General features: G+C 55.1%; 1 protein-coding gene and 1 long non-coding RNA gene across 6 annotated transcripts; one reads left to right on the forward strand and one right to left on the reverse strand.

The window, feature by feature from the left end:
* Positions 1-170: 170 nt before the first annotated feature.
* Positions 171-15,722, forward strand: MAN2B1 (mannosidase alpha class 2B member 1). 2 transcript variants are annotated; one of them, XM_060007941.1, is made up of 24 exons: positions 171-376; positions 1,077-1,179; positions 1,353-1,526; positions 1,889-2,082; positions 2,697-2,829; positions 3,050-3,195; positions 3,640-3,756; positions 6,638-6,723; positions 6,808-6,928; positions 7,008-7,086; positions 7,299-7,408; positions 7,669-7,776; positions 8,045-8,161; positions 9,301-9,474; positions 10,586-10,683; positions 10,766-10,883; positions 12,456-12,574; positions 12,665-12,766; positions 12,943-13,030; positions 13,209-13,289; positions 13,716-13,943; positions 14,384-14,539; positions 14,635-14,737; positions 15,228-15,466. In XM_060007941.1, the coding sequence occupies exons 1-24, from the start codon at positions 215-217 to the stop codon at positions 15,335-15,337; spliced, it is 3,027 nt and encodes a 1,008-aa protein (XP_059863924.1). In that variant the 5' UTR covers positions 171-214; the 3' UTR covers positions 15,338-15,466. The 2 variants fall into 2 exon arrangements, with proteins under 2 accessions (XP_059863924.1, XP_059863923.1); XM_060007940.1 differs by lacking the exon at positions 14,635-14,737 and having other exon boundaries at positions 15,228-15,722.
* On the reverse strand, positions 11,601-14,231 carry LOC132422862 (uncharacterized). Of its 4 annotated transcripts, none has more exons than XR_009518896.1 (5): positions 14,147-14,231; positions 13,691-13,986; positions 12,643-12,755; positions 12,405-12,542; positions 11,601-11,817 (listed from the first exon to the last, which is right to left on the reverse strand). It is a non-coding gene; the product is annotated as an uncharacterized lncRNA (long non-coding RNA). The 4 variants fall into 4 exon arrangements; XR_009518895.1 differs by having other exon boundaries at positions 11,601-11,908; XR_009518897.1 differs by having other exon boundaries at positions 11,601-11,908; positions 12,640-12,755.
* Positions 15,723-18,412: the final 2,690 nt, after the last annotated feature.

Genomic DNA, 18,412 nt, shown 5'->3' on the forward strand with positions numbered 1-18,412 from the left:
CTCCTAGCGCCCGCATTGTCCCCAGCGGTACCCAGAACTACCGCCTTGGTCTCGTGACGCGCCGGCCACTCCCTAGCCCCGCCCCTCCGGTGCCCATTGGCCAAGCCGGGTTCTGGAGGCGGGGCGTTTACCCGGCCCCAGGCAGGCCCGGGAACCCCCGGGAGGCGGAGGCGGAGGCGGCGGTGCCTGCGGCGGCGGCGGCGGTGTTAGAGTCATGGCCGCTGACGCGCGGTCTTCAGGGGTCCGCGCTGGCGGCGGCCGGGGCGCGGCGGCGTCCCGGACGAGCTCCTGGTCGCTGTGGCCACCGCTCCCGCCTCTCTCCTTTCTCTTTTTGTTGTTGCTGGCGACGCCCAGCGCTTGGGCCGCGGGATACCAGGTGAGCGCGGCCAGCGAGCGGAAATGTACAAGAGCCAGAGTGAAGCCTCCAGTAGGGTCCGGAGGTGTGGGTGGGTCTGTTTTGTGGGCGCCTAGTGAATGGTTGCTAATATGACAGTGTGGTCTGAGTGCATGCTTTGTGTCATTGAGAAGTCTGGCTGTGCGTGTCTGAGAATGGGGCTGTCTGTGGCTGCTTCCCTTGCTTCTGGACTTCGCACGCATTTACCTGTGTGGCTGGATGTGAGCGGGCCAGCAGCTGTATGTGTGGCGAGGACTGGTGGAGAGCTGGGAGTCAGCTGCCTGAAGTTCTAGCTTGGCTCCTCCACTTCCTGGCTGCGTGATCTTGGCCAAGTCACTTCACCTCTCTGATCCTCAGTGTCCTCATCTGAAAACTGGAGATAATGTCGCCCCCACCCCGCAGGCTGACTGCTTGGTATTTGCAAATGCTTAATAAACATTAGCTACTACTATTATTTCTACAGGGTGTGAATGAGAGGTGCTCTGAGAAGTTGTGTCAGGTGGGAGTTGCATCTGTGACACAACTATGTGTGTCCTCCCTGGGAGGGGCTGGCCCCACCTGAGCCACTTGCCTCTAAATCAAGGCTCACCTTATGCCCTCCCCAACGCCCCACTGCAGCCTGCCTCTTAACCTTGGGGTTACTGACAGGGTATGTGTGTTTGTGTTTGGGGTCCCTGTGCAGACATGCCCCAAGGTGGAGCCGGACATGCTGAATGTGCACCTGGTGGCCCACACACATGATGACGTGGGCTGGCTCAAGACGGTGGACCAGTACTTCTACGGCAGTGAGTAGAGGGTGGGGACTGACCCCTAGGACTCCCATGGCCCCTCGGAGCCCCTCGAATTCTTTTTCAGCCCTGGACATTAGGGTGGGGGCAATACCCAGCTTGGGCTTCTGTGTCTAGGATTATGCCCCTTGGCTTGCTGGTCCCTGACTGCCTGACCCCTATTCCCATAGTCAAGAATGATGTCCAGCACGCGGGCGTGCAGTACATCCTAGACTCGGTCATCTCTTCCCTGCTGGCGGAGCCCACCCGCCGCTTCATCTATGTGGAAATCGCTTTCTTCTCCCGTTGGTGGCGACAGCAGACAAATGCAACGCAGGAAATCGTGCGGGACCTGGTGCGACAGGGTGAGGCTGCCCTAAGGAAGTGAAAAGAGGAAACCCAGCCCAGCTTCTGTTTCCACTACTCTGGCTTCTGAGATTTTTATCATACCAAGTGCTGCCTGTATGTGGCTGCACCTGCCTGGAATTTCTCTGTATTTGGAAAACTCCTGTGCGTCCTCTAAGGCCCCACCTCCAGTGAATCCTCTGGAAAGCCTGCCATGCCAGGAGGGCTTCTGTTCAGTATCTCTCTACACTGGCCTGGGAGTGACCCCTCTTCGCCTCTCAGGCCTGGGCATGCAGGCAGGTCTTCTCGTCCCCGGCATCACCAACCCCGGCCCCACTCCTGGCCCTGACAGCTGACTTGGACTTTGCCCCTCCCGGCACAGGACGCCTAGAGTTTGCCAATGGTGGCTGGGTGATGAACGATGAGGCGGCCACCCACTATGGAGCCATCATCGACCAGATGACACTCGGGCTGCGCTTCCTGGAGGACACGTTTGGCAGCGACGGGCGCCCCCGTGTGGCCTGGCACATCGACCCCTTCGGCCACTCTAGGGAGCAGGCCTCGCTGTTCGCGCAGGTCTTTTCCTGGCCTCTTGGGCCAGCCCCTTCATTCCCTCTGACTCCTCCCCCGGTCACTCAAGCCCCTCCCTTCTCTGAAAGTTCACTCAGACCAGGCCCTGCCCCTGGCCCTCTGGCCCCTTGAGACCCTGCCTCTTGGGTGACCTGTGAATCCCATTCCTTTTCTGCTCTGGCCTTGACCCTTCTCTGCCCCAGCCTAGGCTGACCGCCCCCCCGCCACCGCACGCTCACGTCCAGCTGGCTCCTCCCCCCCTCCCCGACCCCACCCCGTCTGCTCTGATCCTGGCTCCTCCCCAAGTGGGGTGGCAGGCGATGGCCTGCTGTTTTGCAGCCGGCTTCATTACCTGTGCCATGACCCCGCCTCCTTCCCGTGCTTAGGCTGCGGAAGGTGGAGGTGGGTTCTAGCGTTGGACCAGCTCCCTCCCGGCGCTCCCCGCAGGACTTCCGACCCTCCCCAAGTTCAAAATGAACTGGAGGGCCTCCCTGGTTTTAGACCTGGTTTTTCTATCCGTGCTCTGAAGGGGTGGCGGTTGGTGAGGAGAGGGCTAGGCCCTTATTTATCCTGCCCTGTCCTGCTCTCCCATCCCACTCTTCATCCTGCCCCACCTCCAGATGGGTTTTGACGGCTTCTTCTTCGGACGCCTGGATTATCAAGACAAGAGCGTGCGGAAGGAGAAGATGGAAATGGAGCAGGTGTGGCGGGCCAGCGCCAGCCTGAAGCCCCCCGCCGCGGACCTCTTCACCAGTAAGGGGGTGGAGTGGGGAGAGGGCTGCCCCCACGCTCAGAAGGGCCCTGGGCTTGGTTTTATAGCCAGCTGTCATTGTCTTGAAATTCTTAATAATTTAGGAACAAGGGCCCGGCATTTGCACTTTGCACTGGGCCCTGCAAATTCTGAAGTCCGTCCCCTGTGGGGCCTGGCAGGTCTAGGGGGTGGGGCCACCCCTGAGCCTGGTGCGGCCCACAGGTGTGCTCCCCAACATTTACAACCCACCGGATGGTCTGTGCTGGGACACGCTGTGTGCCGACAGGCCCTTTGTGGAGGACCCACTCAGCCCTGAGTACAACGCCAAGGACCTGGTCCATTACTTCCTGCAGTTGGCCACTGCCCAGGTAACCTGGTACCCAGAACCTGTGCCTCTGGTGTACATGCACGGGGCCCTTCCACCGGCCCAGGCAATCCCTAGCACCTCCTCACCATCCTCGGAGGAAGGTAGTGTTCCTTTCACCATCACTATGCCCTCCTCCTGGATTTGTGTGTGTTCCTGACTAGAAATGTGGACCCCTTCACCACTGCACACCTCCACCATGATCATGAGACAGCATGGCACGGTGCCTCAGTACCCATGTCTGGGTGGTGAGCCCAAGAGAATTACCCAACAGCTTGTGGCTATTTTTCTGTTATGTCCCTCTGCTCTCACGTGACACACTTCCACCCCTGCCCCCCCATGCCTCTGTGCACCCACATTCTTGACCACGTATATATCGAGACACAGCTGTCCACAGGGGTGGCCCAGGAGACCCTGGCCTGAGGACACCCCCCCATCCCACCTACAGGGCCAGCACTACCGCACCAACCACACTGTGATGACCATGGGCTCAGACTTCCAGTATGAGAATGCCAACATGTGGTTCAAGAACCTTGACAAGCTCATCCAGCTGGTCAACGCCCAGGTGAGTGTGCCTACCCCGTGGGCACCTGTGCTTGTATCCCTGGGCCTTGGGTCACGTACATTATCTATGGGTGCTATCTTAGTTTTCTATGGCTGCTTTAACAAATTACCACAAACTTAGTGGCTTAAAACAACAGAAATCATGTTATCTTACAGTCCTGTAGGTCACAAGTCTGACATGGGTCTCACTGGGCTAAAATCAAGATGTCAGCAGGGCTGCGTTCCTTCTGAAAGCTCTAGGGAAAAGTCTCCTTGCCTTGTCCAGCTTCTAGAGGCTGCCCGCTTTCCTTGGCTCATGGCCCCCTCCTCCATCTTCAAAGCCAGCAACACAGCAGCTCTCTGAGCCTGCCTCTGGTGTTACATCTCTTTTTCTCACTCTCACTTCTTTCTCCTCCCTCTTCAACTTTTAGAGACCCTTGTGATTACATTGGACACACTAGATAATCCAGGATAATCTCTCTAGTTTAAGGTCAGCTGATTAACAGCCTTAATTCTGCAGGCTTAATTCCCTTTTGCCACGTAACCTAACATAGTCACAGGTTCTGGGGATTAGGACATGGACATCTTTTGGTGGCCATTATTCTGTCTGCCGTGGATGTATTGATGTGGGCTCTGTAAATGGTCTGTGGCTGTGTGGGCAGGCATTCACTCTCCCATTAGCACAGAACCTCGTCTCCCCTCCCCCATCATTTCATCCCCAGAGTTGTCTACTGGCACAGTCTTTTTTATTTTTATTTTTTAAAAAAATTTATTTATTAATTTATTTTGGCTATGTTGCATCTTCGTTGCCGTGCGCGGACTTTCTCTAGTTGCGGCGAGTGGGGGCTACTCCTCGTTGCGGTGCGCGGGCTTCTCATTGTCGTGGCTTCTCTTGCTGCGGAGCATGGGCTCTAGGCGCGCAGGCTTCAGTAGTTGTGGCACATGGGCTCAGTAGTTGTGGCTTGCAGGCTCTAGAGACCAGGCTCAGTAGTTGTGGCGCACGGGCTTAGCTACTCCGCGGCATGTGGGATCTTCCCGGACCAGGGATCGAACCTGTGTCCCCTGCACTGGCAGGCAGATTCTTAACCACTGTGCCACCAGGGAAGCCCTGGCACAGTCTTTAATGTCCTCACCTTCCACGCTCTCCCTGCATTGCTGTTTCACCAAAAACAGCTCTCAGTAACGTAATCAAGGGCCTTCCAGAAGACATTTCCCAATCTTCCCCAAGCCCCTGGTCCCTGAGGAGGCTTCAACACCTTGACTACTTCCTCCTGCAAATACCATGTTCCTGGGCTGCCAGAAGATCACACTCTTTTGGTTTTTCTCCTGCCTGCTCCTTCACACACTCCATTTTACTGGAAATGGAGTTCCTTGGTTCAAATCCTGGTTCTGTCACTTACTGGCTCTGTGACCTTGAGAAATGTTCTTAAGCAGTCAGTGCCTCAATTTTCTTATCTAGGAAATGGGCATAATAGTGGTTCCCAGCTGACAGGGCTATTGATGAAAGTTTAATGAGTTCATTTGCCTAGACCAGTAGACCAGTGCCAGGTAAATAATAAGTATTACGGTTGTTTATTATTATTATTTGGGGCTGAAAATCTGCTGCTGCTTAAGACACCAGTTGCAACTGGTGTTGCTTCTCTAGGAAGCCTTCACTAGGCCCCAGCCGAGCTCTTGCTCTTTCTCTGTGCTCACAGGAGTCCCCACAAATACCTTTGATGATACATCTAGGCTGACTGTAACCAACTGACTATCTGTTCAGTTTCTCTCCTCTGCACTTGGCTGTGAATACCGTGAGAGTAGGGTTGGCCTTTGGTTGTAAATTGTGTCCACAGTCCTGAGCATGCTGCAGAATCAAGTGATTGTTTGCTCAGTGAACACAGTGTGTGTGTATGTAAATCTGTACATGAGTGTGTGTTCAGGGGTGTAAATGTGTGTTTGCACATAAAGGCATGTAGTCCTATGCACTTCTCTTCATTCACTCAAGTGTTTGTTTTGTTTATTTTTTAAACTATAGTTGATTTACAATATTGTATTGCATTACAAATATTGTATTAGTTTCAGGTGTACAGCAAAGTGATTCAGTTATATATAATTTTTCAGGTTATTTTCTATTATAGGTTATTATAAGATGTCGGATATAATTCCCTGTGTTATACAGTAAATCCTTATTGCTTATGTACTTTATGTATAGTAGATTATATCTGTCAATCCTATACTCCTAATTTATCTCTCCTCCCCTCCCTTTCCCCTTAGGTAACCATAAGTTTGTTCTCTATGTCCGTGAGTCTGTTTCTGTTTTGTACATAGATTCATTTGTATTATTTTTCAGATTCCACATATAAGTGATATCATATAGTATCTGTCTTTCTCTGACTTCACTAAGTATAATATTCTCTAGGTCATTCAAGTGTTTATTGAGCACCTACTGTGTACGAGGCACTGGGGACACAACTCGAGCAGAACAAACATCCTTTAACTCACGGAGGTCACCTTCTTGTTCCTCCACCTCCCTCAGTTGAAAGTGAGCCTCCATTCATTATAACAGTTGTGTCATCTGGCAATAACCTTACAGTGCTGAGGAGTTATTATTCCTGTCCTATAATGTCATATTTAGTTTTTCCATGAAAGTTTTAAATAATAAAATTGGAATTATTTAAAGTTTAGTAAAATCTCAGGTTTATTCTTGCATCCCTGAAATTCTTTCCAGGCTGGTAATATTTAGCTTCGGCCAACATTCATTTTCACACTTGGCCATTGGTTTGCACTCAAACTGTGTATTAAGAAAGAGAATCTGAACCGACTGGATGCATGAATGTGTGCACGTGTGTGTGTAAGTTTGTGCACACTTGTGGGTCCCCCCCTCCCCGGGCTCCTGAGCTCACACAGACACCTCCCCGCAGCAACAGGCCAACGGGAGCCGCGTCAATGTTCTCTACTCCACTCCAGCCTGTTATCTCTGGCAGCTGAACAAGGCCAACCTCACCTGGTATTTGGGGGGACTGGGGAGCCTGGGGATGGGTGGCATGCCCTGTGGGTCATGACCCTGCCCTCAATGCTGCTGCCGTTGCAGGTCGCTGAAAGAGGATGACTTCTTCCCTTACGCCGACGGCCCCCACATGTTCTGGACCGGTTACTTTTCCAGCCGGCCTGCCCTCAAACGCTATGAGCGCCTCAGCTACAACTTCCTGCAGGTAGGTGGGCGCCAGGCTCAAGGGGGTGGCTCAGGGGTCCTGACAGACCTGGTGCCCCAACATACCCCCTGCTCTACAGGTGTGCAACCAGCTGGAGGCGCTGGCGGGTCCGGCAGCCAACGTGGGACCCTATGGTTCCGGAGACAGTGCACCCCTCAGTAGGTGTCCAGCGGGTGAGGGGACGGGGGCGAGGCTGAAGCTGGACTCCAGACCTCCACTGCCCCCTCGAGTCCCTTCTTTTTTTTTTTTTCGAGTCCCTTCTTAAAGCCCCTAAGAACCCAGCCTGCCAGCACATGACTTTTCACGTCTCCTTGGGGTCGGGGGCCAAGAGTCCTGCGGAGACCCCACCCGGCTCACCGTCTGCCTGCAGATGAGGCGATGGCCGTCCTCCAGCACCACGATGCGGTCAGCGGCACCTCCCGCCAGCACGTGGCCAATGACTACGCTCGCCAACTTGCAGAAGGCTGGGGGCCCTGCGAGGTGCGAGGGCGGAGCCTGGGAGAGGCGGAGACAGGAAGGGGCAGGCCCTGGAGCAGAAGGGGCGGGGCCAGTACGGGGCGTGGTCGAAAACAGCGGAGTGGTGTCTGGAAGGGCTCGTGGGGCGGGGCTTGTGGAAGGAGGGGCGGGTCCTGGGATGGGAGGGGCGGAGAAGGCAGGGGCGAGGCTGGGGGCGGGGCGGCGAGGAGGAGACGCGCTTGTTGGTGGCCGGAGCATACCTTCCACTTTACGCGCCTCCCCAGGTTCTCTTGAGCAATGCGCTGGCGCGGCTCAGTGGCTCCAAGGAGGACTTCATGTTCTGTCGCAAGCTCAACATCAGCGTTTGTCCGCTCACCCAGACCTCAGAGAGCGTGAGGCGGCCTGGACGGGGAGGGGCGGGCCCGGGGGACCGTCCCGTGGTGGGTGGTGGGTGGGACGGCAGCGCGGAAAGGAGGCGGGGAGGCCTCAGCGAGTTGCTAATCACTCTGGGGCGAGATCACCGGGGGCTCAGTGAAGCTGCGGCAGGACGGAGACCAGTGTACCACTTGGGGGTTTGAATCACCCAGGGACGTTGCTGCACATGGTGAGTGGGTTTGCAGAAGGCGTATTGTGACCCATGCCTGCTCTGATCCACCCCAGTTCCAGGTGACCATTTATAACCCCTTGGGGCGGAAGGTGGATTGGATGGTGCGGCTGCCTGTCAGCAAACACGTTTTTCTCGTGAGGGACCCCAGTGGCACAGTTGTGCCCAGCGATGTAAGGCCACTCGACAAATATTTTTCCCTGAATACCACAACCCATGAATACCTAAGCCCTTGGAAACCTCCCGCCATGAGCATTTCTCCCTTCGCCCCATGGACACTTTCCCCAGGTTTATTTCCCTCCATGGATCTCTCCTTCCATGGACACCTCCCTCTCTTGGATACCTCCCCCTCCATGGATACCTTCTGCTCATTACTGTCTCTTCTTCTGAATATCTTCCCCCTCTACCCCTTAATATCACACCCCCTTGGGAACATTACCCCCTCTCATGAGTATCTTCCCCCCCCGTTTTTAAAAATGTATTTTATTTATTTATTTTTGGCTGCGTTGGGTCTTTGTTGCTGCACGTGGGCTTTCTCTAGTTGCTGAGAGCGGGGGCTATTCTTTGTTGTGGTGTGGGGGCTTCTCATTGCGGTGGTTTCTCGTTGCGGAACACAGGCTCTAGGCGCGTGGGCTAAAGTAGTTGTGGCACGCGGGCTCAGTAGTTGTGGCGCACAGGCTTAGTTGCTCCGCAGCATGTGGGATCTTCCCGGACCAGGGCTTGAACCCGTGTCCCCTGCATTGGCAGGCAGATTCTTAACCACTGCACCACCAGGGAAGCCCTCTTCCCCTTTTAAATATCTCCCTGTGAAAAAGTTTCCTGTTTATGAATATTCCCCTCATCCTGGAAGGCCTCTTCCCACTAACCTCTTCCTCCCCCAAGAATCTGTCTTTCCCTCCCTCCCCTGTGTCAAGGATCTCTTCCTGAATTTACTCCCTCACTTCTCCCACTTCCCACAGTAGCTCCACCCTCCTAGTGGATTTTTCCCACCTTATGAATCTTTGCAATCATTTTTTTTTTTTGGCCATGCAGCTCGCAGGATCTTCGTTCCCCAATCACAGATCGAACCCATGTGCTCTCTGCAGTGGAAGCACAGAGTCCTAACCACTAGACTGCCAGGGAATTCCCTCTTTGCAATCTTTAACTCAGCATTTCTGACACTCGCATCCCTTCTGCCCAACTCCTAAATTTCCTCTCCCCATCCTGGAACTCTTTCCCCTCCTCAAGTTTGACCCCTCCCTGTATGTGTGGTGTGGCTTTATATGTGTACTCAACAGCTTCTTGACTTGGTTTCCTTCCTCCCTTACCCAAGGTGGTGATGATTCCCAGCTCAGACAGTCAAGAGCTGCTTTTCTCAGCCTCAGTGCCTGCCTTGGGCTTCAGCATCTACTCAGTAACCCAGGTGCCTGGCCAAAGCCCCCAGGCCCACATCCACCATCCCAGATCCCAGAAGCCCTGGTCTCGTGTCTTGGTCATCCAGAATGAGGTGAGACCCTATTCATATCCCCTTCCATTCCTGGGTGACAAATTTGAGATGTGGCAGTAAGCCACATGGACCCTGGGTCAGTGGGTCTTAGGTTCATAGTCTAGCATCATCAGCCCCCCATTGTGTGTCCTCAAGTGAGTGACCGTCTTCCTTTGAGCCTCAGTGTCCTCTCCTGGGGCTGTTATGAGGACCCAATGTAATCATGGGTGACACTTAACAGAAATGTCAGAGCTGATGGAGGTAGGGTTTTGCAAATTAAGTGAGGCATGTCAGAGACTTGGGGGAGGGAGCCGTGTGGCCATTTTCGGGGAAGAGGGATCCAGTCAGGTAGGGAGCAGCAGACACAAAAGCCCTCAAGTAGGCGGGTGATGGGTGTTCAAGGAACACTCAGTGTGGCTGAAACAGGGTGTTGGGGTGGAGGTGATAGGTCAGATCATGTGAGCCTTAAGGGAAGGCTGAGGGGAGGACTCTGGCTTTTACTGTGAAGGAACCACGGGAGGAACAGGGTTGCATTAAGACTCTTGTGGGTCCTAGCACTTTGGCCTTTGTGGGTCCCTCCTTCCATAAAAATATGTTAATTATATTTCATGATAGTATGGATATTAACATGAATATTAACCATGCAGAATTCAACATAATATATTCATTGTTATTTCATTCAGGTTTTCTTCTGAACCTAAAAGAAATTGAAATTTATACCTTTCCATGGGCCCTAAAAATCCTGTGGGTCCTGGCACTGTGGTTCCTCTGTCAGTTGCATAAGCAGCCTGGGTCCCGAGCAGATGGGCTGTGATCTCACTTCTGGTGTTACAGGCACCTTTTGGCAGTTATGGGGGGAAAAGACTGGGGAGCAAGCATGGAAGGTGGGAGATCAGGAAGGGGTTGGCTGCAGTCCAGGAATGCCATTGAGGTAGTGAGAAGTGGTCAGATTGAGGGTAAGGTAGAAAGTGGAGCTGTTCAGATTTGCTAAAAGAGTCAGAGGTGAGGAGTAAGAGAGAGAGAGGAGGGAAGGGTGGGTGACTCCAGGGTTTTCTCCTGAGCCCCAGGAAGGATGAAGCTGCCGTTGGCTGAAGCGGTGGTCATTAATGTCTGTCCACCCATTTCTCCCCAGTACATCCGGGCTAGGTTTGACCCTGACTCAGGGCTCTTGATGGAGTTGGAGAACCTGGACCAGAACCTCCGGCTGCCTGTTCGCCAAGCCTTCTACTGGTGAGGGAGGACCACCAGGTCAAGGAACAGGTGTGAGCAGAGCTGGGGTCCCTTGCCTGACTCTCACCTGCCCTGGCCCCAGGTACAACGCCAGTACAGGCAACGGTCTAAGCTCCCAGGTCTCAGGTGCCTACATCTTCAGACCCAACCGACAGCAACCACTGCTTGTGAGCCACTGGGCTCAAACCCACCTTGTGAAGGTAAGGGGTTAAGACTGATGAGTGGGCACTTGGGGATGGGGCATGTGAGGGGTGTGTGTGTGGAGGGTGGTGTGCCATGCGTGCAGTGAGGGGAGGATTTACATCTCCAACAAATAAGAAGGTTAAGACCCGAGGGGAATACTTGAGGATCCTCCCACAGGGTTGATATTCATGGCTGGTTGTGTGACAGTCACGCCATGGAAGCACATAGAAAGGCATTCACGTCTATTGTGAATGTCAAGATTATACTTAGCTTTTGAAATTGGGGGTGGGATGCTCCCATTTGGCCAACAGATAGGGAGAGCCAGGGGTAACTGCTTGCAGATTTCACCAAGGATCTGTGGTAGGAGGGGATTTTATCTGGGGTGGACATTTAAAGGTTCACACTTGGATAGGGCTTGGGTGATTCTAACTTAGGGTGGATATTTGAGGGTGCATCTGGCTGGGAACAGGGGCTTAGGCTTGTGGGGTTTCCTGGGGTCTCTCGTTGACGTTTCCTCTTAGGGTGGGAATGGGGCAGGTAACGGAAAGCCTCACATTTGACATGATTCTCCTTGAGGTGAACACCTGCATACCTGGGTCACTGTATGAGGATGTAGTTTTGCTTCCTGTAACAGGGTTACCCAAATTAACCATGCCTAAAACAAGATGGAAGTTTCTTTCCATCTAACGGAAAGTCCGGGCAGGTGGGATGGTTCAGTAGTCATCTAGTCTTCTATCATTTTTTATTTTTTAATTTTTAAAAATTTTTGGCTGCTTTGGGTCTTCATTGCTGCGTGCGGGCTTTTTCTCTAGTTGCGGAGAGCGGGGGCTACTCTTCATTACGGTGTGCAGGCTTCTCATTGTGGCAGCTTCTCGTTGTGGAGCATGGACTCTAGGCGCGTGGGCTTCAGTAGTTGTGGCACTCGGGCTCAGTAGTTGTGGCTTGCGGGCTCTAGAACACAGGCTCAGTAGTTGTGGCACACGGGCTTAGTTGCTCTGTGGCATGTGGGATCTTCCCGGACCAGGGCTCGAACCCATGTCCCCTGAATTGGCAGGCAGATTCTTAACCACTGTGCCACCAGGGAAGCCCTAGTCTTCTTTCTTATTGCTCTACCCTCCTTAGCATTCAGCTTCCACCTCATGGCCCAAGATGGCTGCTCAAGCTCCAGCCATCACATTTGCATTTGAGCCAGTGGAAGAGGGAAAGGGGCAAGGAACATTGTTCACACCACTTTAACTGAGCCAAACATGGTCACGCAGCTACTCAGAACCTCAGGGAAGACGAAACAGTACAATCTATTCCCAGTAGCCACGTGCTAAGCTAGAATCCTGTTCTAAGGAGGGGAGATAGGGTAATGATGGGCAGCAAGCATGTATGCCAAACTCAAAATTTACATGGCTATGACTTCGGTACAAAGTGTGGGCATCACACCTAGGCAGGTGGGGGAGGTGGGTGGGGCTCCCAAGCTATCAGTGGGGTTGACCCTGATGTAGGCCTTTATGAGCTTCACAGCAGGGGTGGACATTTGCAGGGCTTACCTCTGCTCAGCTGCACGCTTACACCTGCCCTTCACCCCCATGTGCTTGCAGACAGCCTTGGTGCAGGAAGTGCACCAGAACTTCTCAGCCTGGTGTTCCCAGGTGGTTCGTCTGTACCCGGGACAGCGGCACCTGGAGCTGGAGTGGACGGTGGGGCCAATACCTGTGGGGTGAGTGGTGGAGGCTGGGAGTGGGGGCTGAGTGACGGGCAGAGTGGAGTTAAAGTGAGGCTCACCACCTTGCCATCCCATTGGGTATAGTGATGGCTGGGGGAAGGAGGTCATCAGTCGCTTTGACACTGTGCTGGAGACAGACGGACTCTTCTACACTGACAGCAATGGCCGGGAGATCCTGGAGAGGAGGTGGGGTGATTGGGGGCACTGAGGGGTGGTCTGTGGTCTTTTGGGGCCCAGGGCCAGTGGGGGCACCTGCTGATCCTAATGAGTGTGGGAGGGAGAGGGTGAAGGGGGAGTGAGGAGTGGGTGAGCGGGGAAGGGGAGCCAGACCCCGGGCCTGATCAAATCCCACCCCACCCCAGGCGGGATTATCGACTCACCTGGAAGCTGAACCAGACTGAGCCAGTGGCGGGAAACTACTATCCAGTTAACAGTCGCATTTACATCACGGTACCCATCCCCCATCCTGCTCCCCACATCTTCCTGACACCCCTTTACAGAGCAGGGGTTATCTCTCATTCTTAACATCTCCCAACTGTTCTTAGCAGTCTCCACCATCCTTGTGGGGCCTGCCTGGGGGCCAGGGCTGGCCGGCAGTGCAGCCCCTCACTCACCCCTTGCCCCCCAGGATGGGAACGTGCAGCTGACTGTGTTGACTGACCGCTCCCAGGGGGGCAGTAGCCTGAGTGACGGCTCCTTAGAGCTCATGGTGAGTGGTCCGAGCCCCATCTAAGTCAGGGACCTCCTACCAGTTCCCTCCCTGGCCCCCTGCAGGACCTTGAAGCCAGTTTCTGTTGCTAGGTGCACCCCTCTGTTTGTGGTCCCCGCTAAGCAGAGCCCTCCATTCCTATGTGAGACATTTACTCCGTGCTTTTATCCAACCCTTACCCAAGCCTCCCCTCCAGGCCCTGATTTGCCCTATCCACGCCCCCATTAGATCTTTACCTCCCGCTGTCCTAGTACCTTGTTAGGTCGGATCCCCACTTTTACTGGGGACCCCCTACCAGACATTCGTCCTCATCCGTTCCACCCCAGTCTTCAATTTTTCTTGAAATTCCCACTTGCTTTTGCCCAATTTCTGGCCCAGAAATTGGCTAGAAGGACCCTCACCCTCTCCTGGCCACTCTCCCCGCAGGTGCACAGAAGGCTGCTGAGAGACGATGCACGCGGCGTAGGGGAGCCGTTGCTGGAGGAGGGGTCGGGGCTTTGGGTGCGAGGGCGCCACCTCGTGCTGCTGGACAAGGCCCGGACCGCGGCCGCCGGGCACCGGTTACAGGCGGAGAAGGAGGTCTTGGCCCCGCAGGTGGTGCTGGCCCGAGGTGGCGGCGCCCCCTACCGCCTCGAGGTCGCCCCTCGCACGCAGGTGAGGGGCGGTGGGGCCGGCAGAAAGAGGACCCGAAGGAAGCCTGCGGGGGAGGGGCGGGGTTGAGGGCGGATTTACCTAGGCTTAACTGGGACCCACCTCGCCTGCCCCTACCCGTCCTGGGGAGGACGTATGCTAGTCCAGTCCCCTTAGCTCAGCCCCGTCACCCCGGCAGCCTCCGCCCGGCCCTCTCGTTTACTCACCTCCTCCAGCCGGGTCTCTCCACTCTTCCTCCCCGTCCTAACTCAGTCTCAGACCGAATCCTTTGTGCCCCCAACTTGACACCGCCCCGTTCCCTCATTGGCTCTGTCCTGGGTGAGCCCCGCCACTCCCCGGTAAGCCCCGCCCCCTCACCGCGGTCCCTCCACGCCGGGTCTCCGCCTCCTGACCGCCATTCAGTCCCGCCCCTCGTGGCTCACGCCCGCGCCACTCTCCCGCAGTTTTCGGGGCTGCGCCGAGAGCTGCCGCCCTCCGTGCATCTACTAACATTAGCCCGCTGGGGACCGGAGACGCTGCTGCTGCGCTTAGAGCACCAGTTCGCCGTAGGGGAGGACTCGGGCCGCAACCTGAGCTCGCCGGTGACCTTGGACTTGACGGTGAGGAGGGCAGAGGTGGGAAGGAGACAGGAGAGAGGCGGGAGGGGAAACCCCAGCTTTGTCCCAACACAGCCCGGTCCATCCACTGCCCGCAGGACCTGTTCTCCGCCTTCACCATCACCGACCTGCGGGAGACCACGCTGGCGGCCAACCAGCTCCGGGCCCATGCCTCCAGGCTCCAGTGGACACCAAACACGGGTGGGGGCCTGCCCGGAGCTGGGGGCCGGGTGGGAGGTGTGGGAATGTTGACCAGGTCCAGGTATAGAGCTCGAGGGCCTGAGTCGGTCGGTGTTCAGATCTAGGTTAGGGGTTTAAGGGACTGAGGTGGGTCCAGCAAATTAGTGGTAGTTCTTGAGGGTTTGAGAATGGAGTGCAGTCCCAAGAACAAGATTTGAGAATCTCCGTCGGTGTCTAGTTCCAGAGGCAGGCGTTGGCTTGACGGTCCTTGGGGTGGGGCTTGTGGGTGTGAGGATGGTGACCAGGCACTGGGGAGGGATTTGGGGATCTGGGGGTGGTATCTAGGCCCTGGGAAGCAGTTGAAGGGTCTGCGAGTGAGGCCCTGGGGACGGATTTAAGGTGGTATGTCTGTGTTCAGGATAGGGAGCACAGGGGTGGTGCGGGGTGGCATATGGGTGTTAAGGCAAAGGAAGTCTACGTCCCTCACTCCTTCTCCCCTCCACCTCCCCAGGCCCCACACCCCATCCTTCTCCTTCCCGGCTGCTCTCCACCACCATCACGCTACAGCCCATGGAAATCCGCACCTTCTTGGCCTCAGTCCAATGGGAAGAGGACAGCTAGACCTGGTGGAGGCAAGATTCCCCCAGAGCCTGAGCCGGGTCCTCCAGGGGTGGGGCAAACTCTCCCCCTTCTCTTGCTGCTGCTGCTACCACCAAGGAAAGCCATTAAAATGCCACTACCAAGAAAAGACTCAGGTCAAGGTGTAACTGAGCGTGGGTTTTTTTTTTTTTTTTGGAAGGCAGTGGAATTTATGACCCAGAAAGGTCCGCAAACCTTAGCTGACCCTTGACCCAAGGCCTTGCAGGAAGACCACTTGCTGGTTTGAATCCTCTCACCAGAGTCTACACGATTCACACCCCACCTCACCTACCACTCTGTCCTCCACTCCTGCTTTACTCCTCCGTCCACTAGGGCTTTGACACAGCTGTATTTTTGTTTTGTTTTGTTTTTTGCCGTGCCCTGCGGCTTGTGAGATCTTAGTTCCCAGACCAGGGATTGAACCCGAGGCCACGGTAGTGAAAGCGCCGGGTCCTAACCACTGGACCGCCAGGGAAGTCCCTGACACAGCTGTTTTGAGAAGCCACTAAGGGCAGGCTTGTGCTGGCTTGTCCTGGGTCCTGGAAGCCAGACATACCCCAGGGCCTCCCATACTCTACTTTGGGGCCCTGAAGGTGGGGAATCTGGGACGTCTTGGGGTGGAGGAAGACTTAGAGGCAGGTCCCAAAGTGGGGCCTTGGACAGGTGGGCTGGAGCTTTGGGCCTCCCAGGAGACAGGTAGAGAGCCTGGTATACCCTGCTTCTGGTGTGTTCTGGAGTCTGTTACAGAGAAAGGAGACCTTGGGATGAAACCTGAGGTTTAGAGTTGAAAGGAAGTAACTTGCCCTCCAGTTGATACAGTCTTGTGTGGTTCCCTTGAAGGCGTCTGGAGGCTGGGAGGGCATGTCGAGCCCACCTGTAGGCCATGTAGAGAACAGTGTTCGGATGCTCGGGCCCCTGATTCTCAGATGTGCCTTCAGAAAATATTTCTATATCCCCCTTGGTGGGGGAACAGGCACGAGCCTGGGCTGGCTTGGAACCCCCGGGCAGAACACACATGGGGTCTAGGTGGCAGATGTGCCTCCTGAAAAGTTTTCTAAGTCTCCCCCTAGAGAGATAGACCAGAGAGGCCCAAGGAGGGCACCCCAGTCTATTTGCCATCCTGCATGGGGTCCAATCACCCATGCTGTGTGGGTTACAGGATCTTAGTTCTGCTGACCAGGGACTGAACCCCGGGGCCATGGCAGTGAAAGTGCCAAGTCCTAACCACTGCACCACCAGGGAACTCCCATCCCCAGACTTCTAAAAATTTTATTCCAGAAGGGGAAGGCAGCAGAGCTGACTAGGACAGTCTGGGGCATGTGCCCCAGGGCTGCCTGCTGTCCTGCATCGGGTCCTGTCGTAGGAAGTGCCCACCAAAACTGCTTGTAAATATTCCTCTGGTGGCAGGGATCAGGCTGGGCCAGGCAGTGTGCCCCAGGAGTGGCATCTCGTGTCCGGTCATCCACGTGCCTTCTGAAAATGTATCCAAATCCAGGGCATTATCCCAGGAGACCCATGGAGGTTGCCCTGGGTCCTCCCTCAGTTGTGCATGGGGCCTAATCACCGATGCATCCTGTAAACCTCTCTAAGGTGTCCTTGGTAGTGGGCACAGGCACAGCCTAGCCAGAAAGACTCAGGGTGGGTGCCTGAGCCAGCCTGTGGTTCTGCACAGGTCCTGGTATCGGACCCATGGCACCTGGTGGTGCCTCCTGAAAACACACCCACATCCCCGTTCAAAGAGGCAATGACCTGGGCTGGACCTACTGGCCCATTGCGTGTGCCACGGGCTCAGGTGCTATCACTCTTTGGTCATGGTCATTGAGAGCCCCTCCTGAAAAGTTTATGTGACCTTTTGCGGAGGGGAGGACTGGTCTGGGCCAGACATGGAGGCCCGAGGGCATGGCAACCCACTTACTATCCATGTGGGTCCCTGTTGGCAGAAACATGCGCCTAATACATTTCTAAGTCCTGATCCAGTGTGGACAGGCTCCGGGATAGTCAGGGAGTTCTGTGTGGAGACCTTAGCATGCCAGTGGTCTTGTGTGGCATGACTGAAAACATGTCTAGTTCCCTCTGGTGGTATAGACAGGGCTGGATGGACCAGTGTGTCCTGGGCAGTGTGACCGTGGCCTGGCTGTCATCCTCTTGTGCCCTGATCATTGCATTCTTCTGTCCTGAGCAGGGGCACAGGTCCAGGCTGGCAGAGAGGCTGGGTCAGGGCACACTGGCCCATAGTGGTCCTGCTTGGGTGCCAACTTTTAAGATCACCTTCTGAAAAGATCTCTGCGTCCTCCTCACTAGGCTAGGGCCAACCCAGGCTGGGTGGGAATGCCCATGGCCTGTCTGGGGCCTGGATTGAAGATGTGCCTGGGCCAACCAGGGAGGGTGTCCCAGGTGCACCCAATGACCCACTTAGGGCCTGGTCACTGGAGACAATCCCTAAAAACATAAGTCCCCTTTAGAATACTGGACCAGCTGTGCCAGCCATGGAGGCTGAGGGGGGCGGCTAGAGGCCTGCTATATGGTGCTGCTTAAGGGTCCCATTTTCAGAGGTTCCCCCTTTGTTGGTGGGAACTAGTTGGAGCCAGGAAGTCAGCCAAGGGGGCAGGTACCCAGACATGACTGTGGTCATGTGTTGGCATCGTGCCTCTCAAAAGAGTTTCCAAGTCCCCCTCTGGATGAGGGCCACTGGTTTGGGCTTAGAGGGCTCCTCACTTCTACCTGCAGACACCTGTGTGGTCCAGTTGGTGGATGCGCTTCTCCCCTGCTTCATTTTTCGAAATCTCTTTCTGGAGGAGACAACTGGTCCTAGCCATCCAGGGAGGCCCCAGGGAGGATGTTCTGGGCCTAGCCATAGTCACAGGTGGGCCCTATTCATCACATATACTTCTGGAAAATGTTTCCAACTCCTCTGCAGAGAGGCAGTGACCAGGAGGGTAAAGGACCACTTCCGAGGTTGTCCAGGGCTTGGGGGAAGTCCCACGTGGGAATGGGTCACCAGATGTGCTGCCCCCAAATATATATATATATATATATATATATATATATATTTTTTTT

This window comes from Delphinus delphis, chromosome 3 (assembly GCF_949987515.2).
Source record: "Delphinus delphis chromosome 3, mDelDel1.2, whole genome shotgun sequence".
In the NCBI taxonomy this organism is placed as follows: Eukaryota; Metazoa; Chordata; class Mammalia; order Artiodactyla; family Delphinidae; genus Delphinus; species Delphinus delphis.